At 33.6% G+C, this 24,798-nt stretch overlaps 1 protein-coding gene across 1 annotated transcript in view; it reads right to left on the bottom strand.

Annotated features, from left to right (window-relative positions):
* CDH2 (cadherin 2) overlaps window positions 1-24,798 on the bottom strand; it is a 207,117-nt gene that overhangs the window by 43,460 nt on the left and 138,859 nt on the right. Inside the window, exons 3-7 of the mRNA XM_074340200.1 lie at window positions 9,239-9,465; window positions 7,390-7,536; window positions 5,538-5,693; window positions 3,482-3,626; window positions 613-785 (exon numbers count right to left, since the gene is read on the bottom strand). Coding sequence (XP_074196301.1) covers window positions 613-785; window positions 3,482-3,626; window positions 5,538-5,693; window positions 7,390-7,536; window positions 9,239-9,465 — 848 coding nt within the window. The remainder of the gene's footprint in view (window positions 1-612; window positions 786-3,481; window positions 3,627-5,537; window positions 5,694-7,389; window positions 7,537-9,238; window positions 9,466-24,798) is intronic.

Genomic DNA, 24,798 nt, shown 5'->3' with positions numbered 1-24,798 from the left:
CAAAATACTATGCCAGAAGTGTGTTTATCACTATTTATAACTTGAAAGGCTTGTCAGTAGAATAAATGAAATTACTAATGTTCAAATACGTTAAATACATTAATCTCAGAGTTAATGGGCAAGTTCTAATAAAGGAGATAATCTCCTCTGTACTAAGCCAGGCTCTGCACAGAGGCTACAAAAAATCTAATCACACATATGTTATTTGTAGTCTCTTAAAACTGTGAATGTTAATAATTATCTTACACGTATACACACATTATTTGGACATGGTTTTTAACGTAATTCCTCACAAAAACCTTTGACTATAAGGGCAAACCGAGAAAATGCCAACGATTTTAAGAATTAGATACCAGAGGTATCTAATTAACTTAGTCAATTACCACACTAAATATTACATAGACTATCATATAAGACTAGGAAAGATTTATCCGGTGTACATATATCATTTAACCATTTGAAGTTATGTAGAAAATAATACAACATATTTCTTAATGACAATTCACATTGAATAATATTGTGGATATATTATTACCTAGAGATTAATTGTATGTGATACTGTGCACCTTTAAAATTAAAAACAAATTTAAAGACAGTTTTTGGTTGGCTTACTTCTCTATCAAGTCCAGCTGCCACAGTGATAATATCACCAGTCTCATTGTTGATGGTAAACATGTTGGGTGAAGGGGTGCTTGGAGCCTGGGACAGGATTCTGTACCTCAACATCCCATTTAAGGTATTTGGATCGTCATCATCAATGGCAGTGACCGTCATCACATATGTTCCTAGACACAGCACACATGGAAAATGAATGGTCACCCTTCATTTCAGGGTCTCCTAAATAGAAGGTATAGTTATCTTCTCAATCAATCTTAATTTTACTTTTTCAAAGCAACCATTTAATCACTCAGACTTGACTGAAAACACTACTGATAAGAATAGTGCTCACTTAAAAAACATAAAACACGGTTTAGATACTCGAAAGGAAAATTGTGAAACATTTACACACTTCTAAAGACTCATTTTTTCCATAACTTAGAAAACAAATTCACTGTGATTCAAGGAAAGGATCACTTCAGACCTTCAAATATAGAACACACAAATAATAATAAATGCCATTAGCAACATATTTTCTAGCCTCTGACTCCTCCCCTCTGCCACATTTTCTTCTGTTATGCAATAACATCTAAAATGACATGCTCAGCATGCTTCTCCTCAGTGCCTAAATCGCTTTCTGCAAGTAAGCTGTGTGCAGAATGATGAACACTCCATTTCCTCAGGTCATAAGGAGCCATTCCATGCATTACTGTTGTGGTACATTGAATAGGGGTTTGGCATTGTGGTTCATTTTTTTCCCTACGAGATTAAAAGGACACTGTTAACAAACTCAGGGACTTCAATTTATTAGATATTTTGGAAAGCAAATCTATAAAGCATTAGGATCAAATAAGTTCAAACTAGCGAGATACACTGTGCAATTTAGAAGTGGAGAGAAAAGCAGTTACTATTTAAGATGGTTTGTTCTGTGGGATATTTATAAGAACTGGATTATAAAATTTTCCATCTCTAGTTTATCTTCTTATTGAATACTCTAAGCTCAGTTGTGATTTAGAAAATTTACGTGGTACATATTTGCCCCAGAATTAACTACTTAAGGCTTGGTCACATTATTCAAATCTCTTTTCAGAGCTTGACCCTCTAAACAAGACACGTTTTTTGATCATATGCCATCCCTACATACTTATTTTTTTTCCAAAACTTTTTGCATATTTGCTTGCTTGCATGCCTTTTATTTTTCTCCCCTACTAGAATTTAAGCTCCAAAAGGGTAAGAACCAGCTTGACACTACTGTATCGTGGGATGCCAAACAGTATCTAGCACACAGCATACGCTCTATAAACAGCTATTGAATGAATGAATGAATGAATGAATGAATGGTTAAAGCAGAAATATATGTCTCAGAATCCTGAAACAAAATATTGATTGCAATGCAGTTTAACACAAGATTCATGACATTATCAAACTTTGCCGAGAAAGGTGATTTCAAACTTACAGAACAACCACAGGAAATACACTGATGAAATATCTTTGCTTCTGGTGATCACTGACAGTCTTTTATTTATGGCAGACATTACAGAAGTTCATGGTCAAATGCATAATAAATATATCTTTAATGGTTTATTTTTGACAATTTTTGTGAAGCAGTACATTTAATAAAGTTAGAAATAATAGAGGAAAAAGAAAATAAATGATTTTTAAAACCTTCCCCAGGAAAACAAGTCCAATGTTTATTATCTTTAGAATATGCGTACAAGACTTGTGTTTTAGTAAGGATATGTCTAACATGCTTTGGTTTTACAGTATTTTAAAATACTGAAGAAAGCTACTCTGAAAATGTGACTCAGAAGGAGCCACAGGTGGTTGAACTTCCTGGACAGCCCCTGTCCTCCCACTCCAGCACCCCCCCACCCCCACTCTCATCTCTCCTTTTCTGAGGATACAGACGTGTACTCGGGCCAAGAAAAAAATACCAGTTTGAGGCACAGTTGGTTATATCTAGGAGTATAAACTGGCTTATGCGTAAGGGAGCTAATAAACTGGTATAGATAACAAATTTAATATGAGCACAATTTTAAACGTTGAGGCTTTTTAAAATAAATAAAAAAAACACACACCACAATAATAACATAGCTAATTCAATCTCTCTAACCCCAATCATCTCAGGAAGGCTGGTAAAACATTTCCTTTTACCATCTCGACACCAACAGATTTTCTTGTCCACTAAATTTTTCACATTAAATAGGCCTTTTTAGCCTTGCTATTTTACTATGACTGAACTCCACAGTGTTTTCAGTACAAGAATCTAAAATCCTAGTCAAACATCACTTCACAATGGGAAGAGGCTTTGGGCAACTGCTGTTTCAAGGCTGAGTCATTTTCCATGACACTAGTTTAAAAGCAAGGGTTGCAGAAGACGTTAGGGTCAACCTGACAGTAAATATCTCCTGTAGCCAGAAGGCAGCAGTCACAGCCGTCACCAAGCCCCCTCTCATCTTTTGGTTTTACCTCACAGCCTGGTCTCAGGAACATAAAGTATCTTTCAGACTCTCCAAAAGATAAAATCTAAATTTTATGAACAGAAATCGCACCCTCTAGCTCTACCGACTCTATCAACCATAGCAGGATGAAAGGATCCTCATATAGATTCTATAGTATAGAATCAGATACTGTAGTACATATTTTTTCAAAGGTGAGAAAAGCCACTGTGGGCAGTAGCGTGATTTCTTTTTTCTTCTTCTTTTGGTTTCTCTCTTCAGTCAGTTTTTCCCTAAGTTACCTTCCTGTTTCCCTAAAAGCATTATGAATGAAAGAAAATGACACTAAAAGGCTCACATCGTTTCTCCTTTTCTGGCTTATAGAACAGTGCTGGATTACACTGCATTTCCTTAAGTAATCTCCAGATTATTATCTTCAAACTTACCAGGCTTTGATCCCTCAGGAACTGTCCCATTCCACACCTGGTGTAAGAACTCGGGTCTGTTGTCATTCATATCAATGACATTGATGACAATGTCTATGGGGTTCTCTACTTGATTCCCATTAATATCCACTGCATGTGCCCTCAACTGCAAAAGCAATTAGAAAACAAAGCTATTTAACAGATTTACATCTCAGAGTGAAAAGTTAAAATACACGATTGCCATGCTATCAAAAGAGCATGGACGGACTGAGATGCCGAAAAACAAAAGCTCCTCTTCCCCTCAAAACTTAAGTTACCCAAACTCCGTATTATTAGAGTAGATATAGTAGCCAAAAACCCACAATGACTATCTGCTAGGCACTGTGTTTAGAGTTTTATGGACTTTAACTCATTTAATTCAAATACAAAAGATTGAAGTAGCAATGACTAGCATTGAAGGTTGGAAAAAATCAAGCTTCAGAAAAGCTAAGTAATTGCTCTATTGACAGAGCCCGTATTCAAAGCCAGTTCTATTCAGTTCCTAAATCCTTGCTAAATCAGTACATATGATTCAGGGTAATTAAAAATGTGGTACTGGCACACAGTAGTCATATAGATCAAGGGAACAGAAGAGAATCTAGAAAGAATTAAGTGTGTATAGGAAATTCTGACATTAGTTTTGTTTTGTTTTGTTTTTAGTAGTAAAAGGCACTCATAAATGTCAAAAGTACATGAGTATATAAAACGGTTGTTCCTCTCCCAAGCTCAAGTTCTGTTTTATAGGTATTCTAGAAATTTTGTATTTTTTTTCTTCTTATACAAATATAATCACTCAGCTACTCTTGGCAGAATATGTTCAAAATCTTTTCATTCGGCACACAGAGATCCATTCATTCTTTTCAATAGCTGTGTAGTGTTCCATTGAATTGTTTCTTTTTAACAGGAATGCTTCTATGATTTTCCAGTTAAGTAAGATGCTGACTGCTGGTTTCTGTTGATGTGCTTTATCAAGTTAAAGAAGCATCAACGTATTCCTTTTTTATTTAGAGGTCATTTAACACATGAAACAATGTACATTTTATTACTGCCTTTTCAACACCTATAGAAATAATCCTTTCCCCCCTTGACTCATTTAATATATTACATTAGTAGATTCTTAATACTGAACCATCCTTGCAATTCCATAATTAACTATATTTTGTTATGGATACCACTCTTTTATGTGCAATGAGAATCTGGAGAGCAATGATTTACCCCAAAATGGATCAGAAAATATTTATTTACTGAATTCTATTAATAACTACACCAGTTCAGATAGTGGGAATTCATACAGGAAGAGAAATATAGAAGTTTTTGTATTGATCTTATTTATAATCATAAATTAGAGACTAGTCTGATGAGATTGATCTATTGTGTGCTATCTTTAGCAAGTTTCCCTATTAATGTGATGTTTTTATAAAATGTATGAAAGTTTTACTTGTTTCTTTGTTTTGTAACAATATAAAAAGCAATAGAATGACATGTCCCTTGAGGAATCTTGCTCTACCACATACAATTTTTAAAATAATTTTAATAAATACTCTGTCCATTTCCTAGGTCTCTATTTAATGGTAATAATAATACCAGCGGGAACAGATAAAATGGAGAACACAGATGTCTATTCATAAAAAACGTATTAAAATCATAGCTTATGTATTCAATGGAATACTATACAACTATTAAAATGTTCTGATCTCTACATCATTTATAAGCAACAGTTTGACTCCCTACATGTAATTTTGTTCTTATAGGTTCTTAGCTGCACATCTGAAAGCCAATATCAATGAGTAAAGGGTAATGCAAGTTTAGGCAATTTCACTTTCTTCTTTGGCATCATTTGTTTTCTTTTTATTGGGAGCATTCATCAATTCTATTAAAAACAATAAAATTATTAGAATAAATTGAAAAGGCTACAAGTACATTTCAGATGTTAAAACGCTTTGAATCAAAGCTTTAAGACTGATAAGAAGCAAATGCTCAACTCTGCAGAGATTTAAAAGGCTATTAATACACAGAATATCAGCAGTTGAAATCTTACATGAAATCGGGCTATCAGCTCACGATCCAGAGGCTTGGTTACCGACAGCTGACCTGAGATCGGATTGATAATGAAGATACCAGTTGGAGGCTGGTCAGCTCCTGGCCCAGTGACGCTATACCGCAGGGAAAGGTTTTTATCTCTATCAGACCTGATCTGAAGGTCAAGAAGACAATCACATTAAATGGGAGACTAAATGAGCTCATTATCAGAGACATGGCATGCCACACCTCATGCCCTTTTTCAGTTACACACTTACAGCATCTCTTCCTAGAAAACCATTGAAATGCTGCCAGTCCTATTCCTTGTCCTTACATCTTGGTGATAGGCTTCAAAAAGAGGTGTCACCTATCACCAGAAAGACTGGGGAGGCAATGTTAACTTCTAAAATAACACTCAAAGCAGTGCAAAAAGTCAAAATTAAGGAGTGTCAGTTTTTAAACAGTATCAAATTCTAGCCTGGGAATTTGTAGGTTAGAATATTAAACCCAATAACAGGTGTCAAATTCAATGAAAAAAAATTATTTACCTTTTTGCAACTGATTAAGATGCAACTATCTAACCATAGTGTAAAATAGCTTCACTTGATAACTCTAAACTTATGGTTGAGACTAATTCAGATTTCTGTACTTGCATTGTACTGACAGTCATTGCAACCAAAGCTTTCCATATTGTTTTAAGGTGGCACCTTTTATTACCGCAAATTACTTATTAATAACAGAACATATAAGAAATAATTTTGAAATATATTTCTATACTCAAAAATTATACCCACACGCTCACTTTGTTTTCCTCCAAATATAACAATTCCTAGGAAAAATACATTTACAGATGAGTAATCACAGGATCAAGTTATAGAAAGAGAGGAGGAAGGACAATACAGAGAAAAGGTCAATTAAGCAATACTATTTAGACGTGACAATAAAGGATATTTATGTATTAGGCAAATACACTTAATCCAGTAATAGAATCTTTTTTTAAGGTAAGGCAAAATTCTTTTGTCCATTAAAGTAGAAAAATCAGAAGTGCCTTTATTTGGGGATTATGTCATTCACGGTTAAACTGAATTATAATGTGCATTAGAATGGAATATACAACACAAAAAAATGATTTATTAAAAATACAACTTTCTGTAAATTGTACTAGAATGCTACATTAATCATCTACAGAAACATTTACTTTCTAATAAAGGGGAATACAATGACTTTGTTTTATTTTCTTTTTATAATAAATAACGGGTTGCTAATTTTACTAAACACATAGAAATATCTGTGTGTTTTTTCCCCCTCCGCATCTGATGGTATGCATTTAGAGTTAACTGAAAAAAATTAACTTTTCAGATTTGAAAGCCTATATTTTTGCACAACCCCAGGGATTCTGTTAATGGTATCAGAGGTCATTTTGCTTTTCCTTTAAAAACTCTCAAATGCACTTTGTGCTGGCAGTTTTTAGCAATGACTGCCCTTTTATTTTTTCTTTGGCCCAAAAGCTACCTGTGGCGGGCCAAGATTGTCATAGAGAGTGCAGCTCTCAGACAGGGAAGCTCAGGTGTATCCGTATTACGGCAAAGGATATACGGTATGAGTGTTAATGTATACTGAAGTTATAGCTTACGTAGTCACACACTGAACAAACTTTACCATCCATGGTGTACAGGACCTACAGAGAGCTCTACAAATAATCTGAGATAATAAAAAAATGAGAAGAGGCACTTTACAACACTTCATCTATACAAAACAAAAAAATATTTTTAGTACATACATGTTGTAAACTCTACCTTGTGAAAAAAATAAGACAAAAATATTTCTAACATACACTTGACACAAAGACAATTAAAATTGTGCCACCGTACCCTGACAAGCTCTTGAGGAAAAGGTCCTCTGGAATTTTCTGGCAAGTTGATTGGAGGGATAACCCAGTCTCGCTTCTGCCTTTGTAGGTGACCATTGTGCTTCATCAGTTGTCTTGGGAATACTATTTCTTCAATGTCTTGTGATTCCTTTGCATTAAAATACAAGAAGAAATTCCTGAGTACTAAAATAAATATTTTCTGAAAGTACGTAACTATCAGTGGATATCTGAAAGTGTTGGAATCACAGTTTATTATGAACAAAAAAATAAGTCTGGAGGCCCTTTCCTTGTCCCCCTACTTAAATAACAGAAAATATCACAAAATTTGGGGGTTACGATGTTCATTGAAATATTGAATTCCAAACAAAATTTATTACGTGGTACAGCTGTGTAAACTATTTGCAGTTTCTATAAACCATCTTAGATAGTTGTTAATATTGAGCCAAATTTAATAGGACCATTTTATATATTTCTCATTAGTTTAAACCGCAGTTCAGGTAATGTGCTACTGTACATTAAATTTAGATCTTGATAGGCTAAAATATAATTTGAATTCCAAGAGAAGTTTAATACATACTGCTAAGGAATGTCTCAAATATTTATGACCCTATTAAATCCCACAGAATTAATGCTGTAATTATTCTAAACCTATGTCAGCCATGATGGATGCTGTAGATGACCCACTTTGCACATGGGGTATTAATCTCTGCTGGATGTCAACATTTTCTTCTATTTCTCCTTATATCTGTAGACATTTTAGCCATTAGTCCTTGCTGCTTCAGTGAAAATATCCAAGCTAGTTTGCTGGAACACAGCAAATCATCAACAACAAAAGAAACTTTTCACTCGATTAGTTACCGATTTCTCACTTTATGTCACCCAAATGACATGATTCCCCTTAATAGTTAATAGTTTAACAAATTACATTTCACTTAATGGAAGTCCAACATGGGCATAGAAGAAAAATGATATATTTTCCTCTGATATATTTATTCAGATTTCATTACAGCTATGTATATCACATTTACAATTAAATACCAGAAATGAATGCGTGTATTCTTGCCTTTCACAATAAATAAATACACAAAACGTAATAGTCATAGTTCATAAAATCATAAACTTCAGAATATGAGTATGATGGCCCTTCATATTAGTTTCAAATTAATTCACAGAAGTAGATATTCAAACGAGTCATGTTATCATAACTTTACTGAAGAAGTTATTGTTTCTCATTTAAAATTCCGAATATGGTGACTTATACATAATAAGTGCTCAGTAAATGTTTGTTGAATTGAATCGAACAGTAGTCTGTTGGATCCGTGTCTTATTTATTTTATCTTGGCTTATAGCAACTTCCACCAGAGGGAGTATATCATTCCTAAAAGTCATGCTGGTGGTATAAATAATTTATACTCCCAATTTGATTATTAAGGGTCAAGACAAAAACCCAATACTCCTTGCCAGGAATGCTTTCCTCTTACTACTGTAAATCTGAACTTCTCATCTAATAAATTTGGCTGGAGAAATCTTGCAAAGCATTGTTTATTTCGTGGTTATACTTAACAGCTTGTAAAGCTTCTAAGAAATTCAAAAGTACTTCTAATTTAAGTTATAAATCTCAAAGTGTAAACAAATCTTTCAAATACAAGTTTGGATTGCTTAAAATACACTTGGTCTAAATATCTCATGAGATTAAAAATACAACAAACTACTACTGAAGCAACTGAAGTAGATAAAAATTAAAATATTGGGCATCCACAAATGTGATATAAAGCAAAGTATATATTTAGTTCAAACCATATAAGCTGATTTTTCAAACATAACTTCCAAACCACATGTGGATACTCTACCTTGACTGAATCTTCAGGTAAGTTTGGCTTGAGGCTCAGTTTTACCGCTACTTGCCACTTTTCCTGAGTCTCTTTGTCTTGGGCATATATCAGGAACTTTGCATGCTCAGAGGAGAGGGGAAAGCTTCTCACAGCATACACCATGCCATCTTCATCTACCTTAAAATCGGCTGGTTCACTGCTTTCATACCGTACTTTTCTCTTTCCATTGCAGTTGCTAAACTTCACTGTAAAAGATAATATAGAAGTCTAATTTTACTACAAAAGGGAAAACAATATCCAGATCTGTATCCTGCTTTGGTTGAAGAATGAAATGTACTAACATGAAAAACAAAAATTTTATTTTTACATTATTGAAGGAATGTTTTCATATTAGAGAATATCAGATTGTGGTTCTGAGTTGTTGCCCAGCATCTTTTTGTTCCAAAGCCTTCCTCTTCCCTTCACACACCCCTGCATCCTGTGCTCTCAGGGACGTCTGCTTCTCCCCCACGCCTCTCACAGAGATTGCCTGCCACTCTCTAATAAACTCCTACTCATCCTGCAGGTCCCAGCTCCACAGTCACTGAGACAGAACAAATCCTTTGCTCGGGTCTTCATGTAGCAATCTGATCTATAATACCACAGCTTTATAGCCATGTCTGACACTCACTGGGAGAGGTACTTCTGAGCAAATTTTCATAGCTATCTTGTATACCCTGCATACTTCCTGGCACATAGTCTTAACATACAATTTTTGAATAAGTGCTTAAAGGAATAAAATAATGGCATTTATCAATGTTGAATGCCCACTATGCTCTAGATTTACAAAACCTATGGTAATTAAAAGGTGAATGATTTGCAATTTTTTAGTCCTCAGGGTGCTTATAATAGTTCTAGGAAGCAGTAAGTTTTAGGAATTTTCAAGCAAATGAAAATAATGATGTATCTCAAAATAAATTTTCACTAAAAATAGCTATGTCTTCAGAGTAGAAAAAGTAAAAAGATTTCAGTATTTTAATTATCTCTATCTTACATAAAGTTGAAAATGCTTTCTTAAAAGAATGCCAATCAGCTTATGTCTCATCCGATAACAAAATAAAAGTTAAACCACATACTTATAAATGTAGACCTAGACATATTCAAGCAAAAATAAAATTATAAAATAATGAAAGTATTCTGTAAGGAAGACTATTTCTTTGAAATCCTTAATCATTCCTTTCAAAGACAAAGTCTATGGGAATAGCGTAGAGGATCAAAGAAAAAAACATTTTTTTTTTTCATTTGTGTAAACATGTCATGTTATGGCCTGACCCCAATTACATAGGAAACATTTTGGACTGCATTAATCGGTACACAATACGAAATATAATCACATATACTTTTTGCCTTTTTTAAAGATTTAAGTAAATTTTTTTGAACTCCTGCCCTATATATTGATGACAGTTCTTTTGTTTTCATTAATATCAATTCACAAGACCAAAAATAACAGGCATGCTTATTTCCCTAAGTAACCATTAAATCCTTGATAACAGTAATAAAATACTTTACTGAAATATTATTTTCCACATAATCCTACATATGTCATCCTTCATCTTTCAAACATTTCAAAATGAACATAAAAAGTTGCATTTCATACTAAATTATGTTAGACCAACATATTTGTCTTTGGAGTAGAAGTATCTCAAAAGATACTTAATTACCCCATCTTATAGGCCGTGTAATTTAAAAGTGAGAAATGGGAATCTTTTCTATAGAACAATGCCATCTACTGCTTATCTTTTGTTAAAGACAACAAAATGAAAAGCAAAATTGTTTGGGGGAACTTGCTGAAAAATCAAAATAAAAAGCTTTTATCATCTTTTTGTATAAAAGGTATTCATGATACTTAAGAATACATATAACCTGGATCAGAAAAAATACTCTTCTGTATTTTCTTGTTCACTTTTACCACTCCAGTACTAATCCTCATTAATACACACCTAGATTGTTGGGTCTGCCTCTAGGTGGTCTTCTCCTTGTTCCAGGTTACTGGCTACCCACTCCTAGACTAATCATCCACCATGATTTTCTCCTGCCTACTTAAGATCTGTATTATTGTAAGTAAACTGTAAGTACAATGTTTTCTTAATTCTTGGTCACTTGGTCTCTTTGGCTTTACTTACATCATATTCTAAAATCTATTCTGCCCAGTCAGACAGATTTCTTGGTCATTTCCCACCTCACTGTGGCCCACACCCTATGCCTCACTCTTTCTGGAAGTACCCCCATGCCTCCCATTCTCAAGAAACATGTCGTGCCACAGCTCTTCAGCCAGGCCATTGTTCAGGGGAAGAGTCCACTGGGACTCTTCTGTTGGAAGACAGCAGCCTATGCCCTCATTTGGGAAGGCTCTGAAATTTGACTTGTATTTATTTTCACATTTCCTGTCCACAGAAACACATATTAGCATTTTGTTTTTATTATAACAGTAATTATAACAAATAATGTCTAGTTATGAATGGCTTCATATAACTAGATCTTTTCTCTGTAAGCAGACTGTGTATTCATTTTGGCTTCGTGATGAGTCTTGGCTCTTTTGTTTCCAATGACACTTAACAGTGATCACGACAGTATAAACGTTCATTAAATATCCAGGTGCCAATTACATTGATTAACATCTTGCACCTTTCCAAAGCACTAGAAAATCTTCAGAAAACTAGAAGTATGACCAGCCTGCTATAGCAACATTCAGCAACAACAATAACAATACCCCCAAGGACTTCAAATAATTTGGCTTTGAATTAGGTTGTTGGTAGTGAAAGAAAATGAACTAATATTTGTTGAATGCCAGGCACTGAACAAGATACTTAAGATTAGGTTATCAACTTTAACCTTAACAATAACCTCCTGAAGTGGGAATAATCATTTTGGTGATTTCTGTTCTACAGATGGGGTACAGAGAACCATCTATACCCATGGCTGTTTGACTCCTAGTCTATCCCTCTCCTACAAAAGCACAAAGGATTCTAACTACACTCATGACTCTTTAGTGATTGTAATCTAAACGTTTAACCAACAATAAACGTACAGAAATGACAAAGAGCCTTGATAAATGCTTGTGAAGAGAATAATGCCACATTTAGATCTCTGAAAGTACCAAAGTAAATAGCATATTAAAGAGAAATTCTTAAATTGGAGCCTACGCTAAATGTCTCACTGAGTGGCGTAGCTGGAGTCCCTTACTGTGTGGTGTGAGAGTATTAGGCAGGCAGCAAAGGGAAATTCATGCTCACCATTACTGTGACTGACTAGTCTCTTAACTTGGATTCAGGTTTCTGAATGATGCAGGGAAATCAAGAAGGAGGCCTTTGAAAAAAATGTATTAGCAAAGAAAAAAAAAATACTGCCTTTTCCTCCAAAGGGTCATTGCACAGCCTATGAATGAGAAGTGGTTAACTTCAGAGTCCCACAATGGAGAAAACACTGGAGGAAACTGCACGAAGGTCAGTAATTTAAAGTCAATTAGTTTTTCTATCACCCCTGTGCGACCTAACCTATAACCAATATGAATTGGTTTAATATATCCGTTATTAAATTGTTTGGGGTTTTTAAAACAAACGCTAATTCTCATTTGCTCTAATATTAAAGTAAGCAGCATTTGGGTCATTATTCAGATTTAAAGAAATGTTTTGTATTACATAATTCCCTTTGTATATATAACCAAGACTAACTGAAAATCAGTCCGTTGCTAACTAAAAAAGTTCTCAATGAAATACTAGTTCTAACTGCACCCTGTCGTTGTGGATTAATGCATGTACAGTGCCCGGCTCACAGTGACATGCTTCATCAATAACCATGTCTTACTGTTTTGAAGTCACAAGTTAAAAGACTTACTAATTTCAATGGTTGTTATGAACTGAATTTAATTCCCCCAAATTCCTACGTTGAAGCACTAACTCCCAGTACCTCTGGATATGACTATAACTGCGATTCAGTTTTTAAATGGTAATTAATGTTAAATGAGCTCATACGGGTAGGCCCTCTTCCAAACTAACTGGTGTCCTTACAACAAGAGGAAATTTGGACATAGACATGCATTTACACAGAGGAAAGACCATGTGAGGACAGAGCAAGAAGGTGGCCAGCCATCTGCAAGCCATGGAGCAAGGTCTCAAGAGATATCAAACCTGCAGATACCTTGATCTTGGACTTCCAGCCTCTGGAACTGTGAAAAAATTTCTGTTGTTCAACGTATGCCGTCTATAGTATTTTGTTATGGCAGCTCTAGAAAACTAATGCAATGGGTAACACAAAATGAATTCCATTTTTTAATTATGGGCCAATATTTACTGCCTGTTGTTTTGTTCACTTATGACTTAGATGCAGCTAGGAATATTTTCTCAAATTTGCCAAAATTCACTTCCACACTTGGACTAAGAGCTAAAATGTACTCAAGAGGTTTGTTTTTTTTTTCTTTTTTTTATAACAGAAACTTAGAAGTTAATGGGTAAAAGTAGAAAAGTGCTGTTATAGAATCCTAGTTACAGCACTAATATAGTCATAACTTTAAAACTATATTTATAATCTATAGCCTTTCAAAGATGTTTCTAGGACTATGACAAAAATATATGTACAAAAAAATCTGGTTAAAAATAAACCGGAGAGAGGACAGAAGCCACTTGGAAGAGAGAAAAAGATATCTAAGGGAGAAATGGTTTAATTATTTAAATTATTAAAATTAGATTTAAAATTTACTTCGAAGATGAGAAAAATAAGGCAAACATCATAGACGTGTGACTCTTGTGAAAGAAATATATAGTTCACCGGAGCCAATCTGTTTTTTTGATTGTTTGTTTTTTGTTTTTAGTAAAACATTTTCTTAATGAACGGTAGGTAAAGAACTCTCAGTAACAAAATGAATAAGATTTTCAACGTGTCTTCCAAAACATAAAGCAGTTTTATTCTTTTTTAATATATGGGGTTTTAAGGAAAGGTGATGATTACTTTTTTAATTAAAATACATTCTTAGCAGTGAAACTATTCTGTATGCTACTGTAATGGTGGATACATGACATGCATTTGTCAAAACTCATGGAACTGCACAACACAAAGAGTGAGTGATAATGTAAACTATGGGCTTTCGTTACTACTAATGATAAATTGGTTGTAACAAATGTGCCACACCAATGCAAAATATTAATACAGGGATCCCCCACTTTTGCAAAGTTCAGGTTCTGTCACTTTGCCTTTCTGAAAGACCTACATTAGTATCTGCTTTCGCGAACTGTAAGAAATCTGAAGAGGATTTTCGCTTTTACATAAAAGACAAAAAGTGAAAATAATGTTCAGTGTTTGTTTTGCAGCCAGCTGTCACTGAGGCAGCGAGCACCCGGAGCAGCAAGAGTGGCCCGCCAAGCTCCTCCCCCAGGAAGTACACTCAGATCTCAGCATCAAGTACCATAGCCTTGGACTCTGTGAGCATCTTTGCTTCATCTTGATTTGTTTTGTGCATCTGTTAGCAAGATGTGTCCTAAGGTATTATGGTAAAAGCCTAAGAGCACTCGTAAGGGTATTAATGCGTGCGTAAAACTACGTAATTAAGCATTTGGAATGTGGTGAATGAAATAAAAGTCACCATGCATGCATTGAACTTGCCTGCTTCCATCATTCCTACTATTTACGAGCAGAGAGAAAGAATCTTGAAAGCTGCAGAAAGTTAATATTGGTTCTGCAAGCAGCAAAGTAGTGTCGTTTAGTCAGCATCCCGTAATGGAGAAAACAGAAAAATTCTATTGCTTGACTGGATTGATGGGTGTACAAAATGTGGTGTGTATTTATCTTATCATTCCTGATTTCACTATACATTAGTGTTATCATAGGTTTTATGTGTTATTTGGGATGATTTAGTAGGTTATATTTTTGGGTCTGGGAACACTCTAAACTTTTTCCATATAAATTAATGATAATTACTTCTTCCCTTTACACCCTTTCAGCTTTAGAAAGGTTTCATAGGAACACTGTACTTTTGCATAGTGGGGGAAACATGTAGTAGGAAAAACTTCTGGGGGGAGGAGTATGCAACTCTCTGTGCTAATTTATTCTGTAAACATAAAACTGATATAAGAAAAAAGTCTATTAATTAAAAAAAGGTCCTTACAAATGATGGTCTAACCTACAATATTATTAGATATTTGAAAGAAATTGATCGTTGTCAATATCCTCAGTCTCTCACAAACAGGAGTTCCATTGCCTCCAGGTGCTATTAGTCAGAGCTGGATAATATAACTGAATCAACAGCTTTACATAAATACCCTAGGTATGGAGTTGGTGTTTCACGAAAGTCAAATATTTTATAAGACATATATGAAAAAGTTGAGATTCTATCATTTTAAAAATAACCAAGGAACTTAACTTGAAATATTTTTCTGACAGAACAATCTTCCTTACATTAAAATTTTAATTTTGCTTAAGTGCTCAGATAACAAAGTAGAAACTCCAGAATTTCATAACATAAAAGGATATAAATGTCCTTAGACAACTGAGAAAACAGGCTTGATCCAGTGGATTACTCAAATTTAAAGCAACTCTACATAAAATTAAATGTCTGCGGCTAAAAACATAATAATATTAAACAAGAAATGCATTCTTAGAGCTAATAATTATTACATAGTTTATGTATATAATATATAGTTACTGTGTTCTAGCCAACATGAAACTTTGATAACATGATTAATATAAAATTAAACATCAGGAAAAAAATTATTTTAAAGTACTTTTTTTACCCTTAAAGCAATACCTCAAATTAATGTTAACGATAAAACCATACTATCCTTATAAAATATTAACAGAAAACCACAGATCTTCCATATTAAATGTATGAGCAGTTTATAATACTACATAAACCATATGAATAAAAACATGCAAATACATATGGTTTATAATTTTTGCTCAAGTAAAACCACATCATATTTAGAAACAATTATAAGAAACACTGTAAAATACATTTGTCCCTAAATATGACTTCAGCTTTTTAAATTGTTTTTCCACATTAATTGCTATTTATAAAGGCATATTGGGAAACATAAATAGTTTCACAATACTCACAATTCTCCTTCCATAGGAACAGAGTAATATTTATTAATGAACTAGATGCCTATTACTGAAGAAATGGGAAGGAAGAAGATAGGGAGAGCTGTCTCAACAGTGAGTATTTCACAATGTTTTTACTTATAGATTCCAATGAAGAATGATTACCCAGTGGAAAGTTTGCTCATAAATCTGAAGCATCTGCTTAGATACTCCTTTGACACCCCAGGCCCTTTCTGAGTTTAAATTTGAGGAATAATTTTTCCTAGAACATTAGTAGCCATTCCAGGCTCTAGGAGTCCTTTTCACACATGCACAATATGATATACTACAGATAGTCTGAAAATTTAATATGGACCTTGCTGAAGAAAGTTATTACATTTTCTTTATAGCATATAATTAAGAAAGTAAAAATAAACAGAGTTTTAGGAAACATATTGACTATTAAATATACATAAAAATACTGTTCATTGCAGCATTATGTACAGTAGCCAAGATAGGGAAACCGAAGTGCCCACCAATGGATAAATGGATTAAAAATATGTGATACACACACACACACACACACACACACACACACACACACACACACACGGGAATATTTTTCAGCCATAAAAAAGAAGGAAAGCCTGTCATTTACAACAACATGAATGGACCTTAAGGCCATTATGCTAGTGAACTTAGTCAGAGAAAGACAAATACCATCCAAAATTACTTACATGTGGAATGTAAAACAAACAAACAAACATCCCTGAGTTCACAGATACAGAGAACAGATTGGTGGTTGCCAAAGTCTGGGAGTGAGGTGGTAGGCGAAATGGGTAAATGGATCTAAAACGTACAAATTCTCAGTCATAAAATAAGTAAGTCCTGGGGATGTAATGTACAACATGGTGACTGTAGTTAATAATATTGTATTTCATATTTGAAAGTTGCTAAGAGAGTAGATTTTAAATTCTCATCACAAGGAAAAAAATGTAAATGTATAGTGATGAATGTTTTTAACTAGATTTATTGTGGTGATCATTTTATAATACAGTTGACCCTTGCACAACGTAGGCTTGAATGCACAAGTTCACTTACATGTGGATTTCTTTCAAAAATAAATGAAACAGTCAGCCCTCCCTATCCCTGGGTTTCACATCTGAAAATTAAACCAACTGCAGATGCAGAGGGCCGACTGTATGCATTTTTCTAAGCCATGTCATATAAGGAACTTGAGCACCTGAGGATTTGATCTTGGTGTCCGTAAAGTTCCTGGAACCAATACCCTGTTGGATACTGAGGGGTGCGTAGTTAAGTTTTGGGGGAGTCAAAAGTTATACGCAGATTTTCAACTGCATGGTGGGTGAGTGTGTCAGGGACCCTAACTTTGTTCAAGGGTCAACTGTATACACAAATATCAAACCATCATGTTGTACACCTGAGACTAATATGTCAATTATGTCAATTAAAAAATGAATATAGTTATATGAATAGAGCTTGTTTTCACAAAATAACTATTTATAACAATTTTTTTGATTGAGATATGAAATTCTTGATAATTGCCATCAATGAAAACTTTAACTCACAAAAGTTGATGGTTGCTTAAATGTGTGAAGTGATGGATGTGTTAATTAACTCAATGGGGGAATTTTTTTCACAACGTATACACATATAGATATCACATTGTACACTTTAAATATCTTACAATTTTGTCAATTATATCCCAATAAAGCGGGAAGAAAAAAAAAAGTTGATGGTTGCAAATGGTAGCACAAACTTCATCACTTTCCCTCCAACTGACAGAAAGTTCTTTTTTGTCATGAACCATGAGAGATACATTTATTAAATTTCATGATCCTTTTCTAATGATGTTAAATATAATGTTAAAGTACCTTATTGAAGTGCAAATGCTTTAAATTTTTTCATATTAAGTATTTTAAAATAATAAAACTTTATTTCAAGCATATACATGTATTGCTCTGCCAATAGTTTTTCTTTAGGGTTTTAAACATTATATCAACTACATATTCATGTGAATTAGTCCCATCCTTTTCCCAGAGTTGAATTTTTGCTTCAAATCCATAAATTCTGTGAGTATCCGTGGTATTTCTTACAGTCTTTGCAGTTTTCAATTAAGTTCATTCAGGTACTCCAAAATGTCAGTTAAATAAGCTATTTTTTCAAGCAAATAACTATCCTTCAACAAATCTACAGTGAACAACATTTGAACACACAATCCATTTTTCTTTATTTTTTTTTTTCTTTTTTCTATTGGCTAATCAACTCTTGAAAAAAAGTGCCTTTGGGCAGCTTGTGTACTTTGGGATATATCAGCAAATGTAGTATTCTAATTCCTTATCTTTGCATAAAGCTGTAGCCATTTATTTTCGTGATACCAATTTAGGTGGAATTACATTTTATAATCAATCCTATATATAAAACTTACACAGAATCAGGGCTCTCAAATTAAACTCTTGATGTTTGTCTTCATACCGTTTATAGCCTTTATACCTTCATGCCATGAGGGCCAGAGAATACGCCTCACACAATGTTTGCTTAACATCCTGTGTTATTAAAGTATTCATTTGTACCTCTGAATATGTAATTTACAGAAGTTTATTCTGGGGTTTCAATTTGCAGAATAAAAAATGTTCTTCAAAGATTCTAACTATTGCTATTCACTAACATTTATCAATTCCTTAGAGTAATTGACATGCAACGGTACCTTTTCTGGTTTAATAATCTTTTTTGATTAGTGCTGTCACTATATGTGTGATATGCCATCACTCCCTCTCCTGAGTGCATTATTCAAAAGTGACTCCTTTTCTATTTCTTATACTTCGCTGGTTCCCAGTATACAATTAATGATGTATATGTAGGCTGGTAAAATAAGGAATTCTGCATTTATGTGAGGCATTTTAGCTGAAAGCATTAAATGTGACGTCTTATAAACGGCGTTTAGAGCTTGATCATATAATGCTATACTTAATCTTATAAAAGAATTTTCTCACTTTCTGCTTAAGAGAATCCAAAATTCTGCCTCAAATGGCTGTTTTGGTTGCCCACAAAATTTGTCCTGAACATAGCTTCACCTCTGTATTAAATAATACATTTAAACTAAGTGTGAGAATAATTATAAGGACACATGAATTTTAATTTGAGGGAGTCATTATTATATTACCTAATTAGTATCTTAAACATTTGAGGAGGTTCTTGTGACTGATGTTTTTCCAGCTTTTATTCAAATTATCCATTGTATTGGGGAAGTAAACATAAGTAAAAATGAAATCTAAAGACAAAACAGACTGCAGGCATGTATACCTTCATATACTCTATTTGTAAATAATATGTAATATGTGTAATATATAAGTAATAATAAGTATTATGTAATAATATAAAATATGCAAATAAATATATGAATACAATATGTATATATAAAATATATTTAAAGTCATTTACATTTTAAAAGTACTTTAGAGTAAAGCATATAAAAGCTTAAAAAATAAATATAGCAATCTAAATTAGAATCTTAAATATTCATGTTTATTTAATAATTACAAGTCTAAAATAGGCACAAAATATAGCCATTATTTCTATACCTGGATAATAAAAAAAAGCATTTTGAAAATAATCAATCTCTAGAACTTATAGTCCTTTTAGTAATTTGGTAAATTTTATGTCCAGAAAAACCAATTAATTTAATTCTAAGGAATTTCTTTTTAAAAACCTATCTAAAATTTAATATAATATAGATACTCTAATTCTAAAAACCACACAAAAATTAATTATTGGTTTCCATCAAAAATAACACTTTGATTAATTGCTAACCTTAAACTCCAATAGGAAGGAAGACACAAAGCAAAAGAAAAGAGAGGAAAAAAGGAAAAGAGGGAGGGAAGAAGAAATAAACAATTGAGAAAATCAAAAAAATTAATGATTCTCTGGTACCTGACAAAAACATAAAACAATTTATACTTCTATTTTAGAATGAAAAAGTGAAAACTGTGGCCAAAAATACAAGCCAATTGAATGAAAGTAATAAAATTAATGCTTGCATAAAATCTTCATTTAGGACAAACACATTTATAAAAGTAATGATCAGATAACTGGGGGGATTCAGTGGGAAAGGGGACATTTGGTGCTTGCTCCATGGGTGATTGTCAATGAGATCTGGGGAGATGCTACGTGGAGAGTTGAGTCTAACAAGTCTTACTCAGCAAAACAGAAAATAATAAAAACTTTCAGGAAGTTTTTAGAGAAAGCCACAAAAGAGCATTCAAATATAATTTTAAACGTTGTGATTTAACTTATTAAAGTGTTTCATTATAAAAATACTTTCACATTTTTAGCACTAATATAAAGTTCAACCATGCATATCTGCAGCCCACCCGTACCTCATTCTTGGCATCCTGGGTGGGAAACACTGACCTATTTTGCCATACTGCTGAAAGATTAAGGCTTAGGTAGGCATTGCTAATGGTCACCAATATTCCCAGTTTTTCTCTCCTTCCTAGACATTCAGGAAGATGACACTTCTCATCTCCCTTGACCTTAGGCATGACCATATGTTTTGCTTTGGTCTTGAAATGACGCACATCACTTCCCAACAGAAGCATTTAAAAGTTGATACCCTCTTTCTCTGTAGTGGAAATTATGAAAGAAAGTGTTAAATGAGGGGAATGCAAGCTGGAAACCCCTGGGATGAGCGAGCCGCCCCACCGAGAGCTGTCCCAGAGAAACACCTGCTTCCATAAAGCACTCTGCATCAAAGAGAAATTGTGAGGGCTAGGCATAAAAGACTGATGGTAATTGTTAATGAGGCACGTTTGAGACTATCATGTTTGTTAGGCCTCAACTTGAGTGACCTAAAACCCTCTCAATGCAGTAGAATTAGGATGAAGTGTCTACGAAATGAAGTAAAATCAAACAGCATAAATTAAATTTGTAAAACAAAAATATTTCTTATTCTTAAAAGTCTTAGTGCTTCCCTATAAAAATAAAAAAGGTTTTATTATAATATTATATAAGGTTTTATAGTTATATTTAAATAACTATATATATATAACTTTATATATATAAATAATATTATATAAGTTTATAATTCTATAAAAGGTTTTATAATTATATTTATTCTCTAAAATGTTATGGAATCTATGAGAGAAGCTGTTATTTCCTTTCCAGGGAAAGTCACGTAATATTTAACTAACATCTGTATGAAAGTTGCTACAAACAAAAGAAAGGAATAAAGAGCTATGATACTCTTCCTTTGATATGAAATTGAAAAAATCAAAACAAGCAGTAGGGATAATACAGAAGAATGATTATGACATGAAAAATATGAAATTTAGATTTTCAATAGTCCAATAAAGCTGTGCATACAATTTTATATATTACACAATTGAAAAAGCAGTAAGGTTATTGCATTCTCCTTTGTATGCATTCTAGTAACAAAAAATTTTTAAGTTGTTCTTCACTTCATGGATATTTTTCCTCTAGGCCGTGAAATTCAATGAAAACTTTTTCTTTTGACAGAATTGAACGAAAAATACAGAAACTTATAAGTGCTCAGGAAGAATTATTCTCTCTCTCTCTCTCTCTCTCTCTCTCTGAAGAGTATGCCCATTAACAAATTACACTGAAATATCACTACCTCTAATTAAATTAATCTTACAGAGCACAGGTTGTATAGAAACTCTTCTTCCCAATTGTATGGTTATTATTCTCTGAAATTTGATGCAATTTAGTTAGCCTTGTATTTCAGGCTACTTATGTCAATAAAGAACAAATCTCAATTCCTAATTTTTGTAACAGCTCTGTTAATTTTTAAAGAAAAAAAGTTTTTGTAATAAACTGGCCCAAAAACAGAAATTCTTCTTAATTGGAGTTTTCAAAAACACTATTAGAAAACAAACAAACAAACAAAAAACCTAAACTAAACTAACCTTGTGTCTAACTCAATTCAATAATGTGGCCTCAAAATGTTCCACAGAAACCAGAAGGAACGAATATCTCCCCAGAATGCCCAACTTAATAAGACATGGGCACACCAGGAAAAAATGGATATTCGATGTTTGATGAAACTTGAATAAAAGAAAGAGGTAGAATGTTGTGTTCATTAAGCAGATTAGCCCTACCGGTATGACATAACATCACATTAACTGAAATTAAAGTCCATTAAACTATTAAATTATTACATCCCAAACCATTTGCTGATAGTAAAGTTATTAAACGAACAGAGTAAGATTTTATCCTAAACACTTTAGAAAATTTAAGAAATATTTACATCCTTACTATTAGGAGAAAAAGATCATAGTCATATATGAAGAAATAACAGTGTACATAAAACAGCTCTCGAAAATTTAGCATAATAATCCATAACTCAACGTTCAAAAGCTGAATTACCAATTACTACTGTCAATTCCCCCAAAAGATATATCAGCTCATTAGCCATTGGAAAGAACTTTGTAAATAGCAAACCTGGACTTTCTACAGAAAACAAACTATAAAAAGTTAATAAAAAACAATTATGAAACCCCATATTACATGCATTATTTCTAAAAGCTGTCTACGTTTTCACACTAGCAATATGATGTGTATTTAATATATGCAGAATTCCATAAAAATTTCATCAATGTTACTATTTATTTCATAAAGCCAGAGGAGTTATTCAAAGCAATTACATAAATTCCCTAAGTTGCCAATGAAATTTAAGTTGTAAAGCAATTAACAAATTTGACATAAATTCAATTAATGCATTATTAGTTGGGAAACACCACCATATAACCTGGAAAACATATGGTCTCCCTGTCCCCTTGTATGAGGTGTGATCAAACAACACACCTTTTTAAAATGAATGTTTAAATAAAATTTATTATGGGGGGCAGCAGGATGGCTCAGTTGGTTAGAGAGTGAGCTCTGAACGACAGGGTTGCTGGTTCGATTCCCACATGGGCCAATGAGCTGCGCCCTCCACAACTAGATTGAAGGTAACAACTGCAGGAAGGGCCGCTGGATGGCTCAGTTGGTTCGAACGCGAGCTCTCAAGGACAAGGTTGCTGCTTCAATTCCCGAATGGGATGGTGGGCTGTGCCCTCTGCAACTAAGATTGAAAACAGCGACTGGACTTGGAGCTGAGCTGTGCCCTCCACAACTAGATTGAAGGACAACGACTTGGAGCTGATGGGCCCTGGAAAAACACACTATCCCCCAATATTCCCCAATTAAAAAAAAAATTATTACAGTAAAAGAAACACTGACATTAACCCCCCTCAAAATACTCCCTCTCGTTTCAAACACACCTTTCCCATTCTTTTTGCCACTTTCTGAAGCAGTTCTGGAAGTCCTCTTTCGTGAGTGTCTTTAGTTATGCTGTCATGGCTGCCTCGATGTCCTGAATCATTTTGACTTTGGGAAAGAGCCAGAAGTCCCATGGTGCCAGATCCGGTGAATAAGATGGATGAGGACACACCATAATGTTTTTATTTGACAGAAATTGCTGTACCAGAAGTGATGTATGACACGGAGTGTTGTCATAGAGGATGAAGTAAAGACACTCACGAAAGAGGACTTCCAGAACTACTTCAGAAAGTGGTAAGAATGATGGGTAAATGTGTTTGAAGGGAGAGTATTTTGAGGCAGATTGATGGCAATATGTCTTTTAATGTAATAATTTTTTTAAAAAGTTTAAACATTCACCATATTTTTTTTATCACACCTCGTGATTATTGTCTCAGTACACCATTATCCAACTTTTAAAAGAATTATTATATGAATCCTCCAAAACTGCTCTAGGAGCATGAATGTCTTCTTCCAACAACCTAAACAGATAGTATGTCTTAGATCCAGTTCGACTCTGATTTACAATATACAGTCACAATGAAAACAAGAACAAGTAATCTATGATATATAATTTAAAACTGGAGTAATAAGGGCTATTTAAAGATTACAGTATTTGATTTACACCAATGTATAAATATATAAGTTGTAATACTCTTTTGAAATGCCACTTACATTTAGAAATCACATTTTATGCTTACTAAATTATTATAGTGTCCAGAACTGCTGTCATTTCAAAGTGCAGTCATTACTTTAAAACAAAAAAATCCTCTTCAAAAGCCCAAAATGAACATCTACCTCTGTGAACACACCAACTCAGCAATTTGAATAGATGGGCAAAAATCTGCTATTTCAACAGACAATAATAAGCTTTATCCTCACTACTGGTTGACATTTCCTCTTGGAGCAATGACTGTCCTTTTAGTTCACCATTCCCATTAATTATATCAAAGTGAATGGGATTAATTGCAATATTTGGCCATCTTAGGTACACTCCACATCGTGTGAGTTATCTGGAAATATCTTAGGTGCATGAGTGATCTGCCTAGGAGCATTAATCTCATCCCACCCCTCCCCAAATGCCACTATCACACTCATTATCCAGCTCCTAGGTACACTTATGCAGGGTCAAGGAATCTTTAAATTTTACAGAGATAAAGATTTTGCACATTTAATTTATCCATGTAAATACA

Source organism: Rhinolophus sinicus, linkage group LG09 (assembly GCF_036562045.2).
Source record: "Rhinolophus sinicus isolate RSC01 linkage group LG09, ASM3656204v1, whole genome shotgun sequence".
Taxonomy (NCBI): Eukaryota; Metazoa; Chordata; class Mammalia; order Chiroptera; family Rhinolophidae; genus Rhinolophus; species Rhinolophus sinicus.
This window is presented reverse-complemented; position numbering and strand designations above follow the sequence as displayed.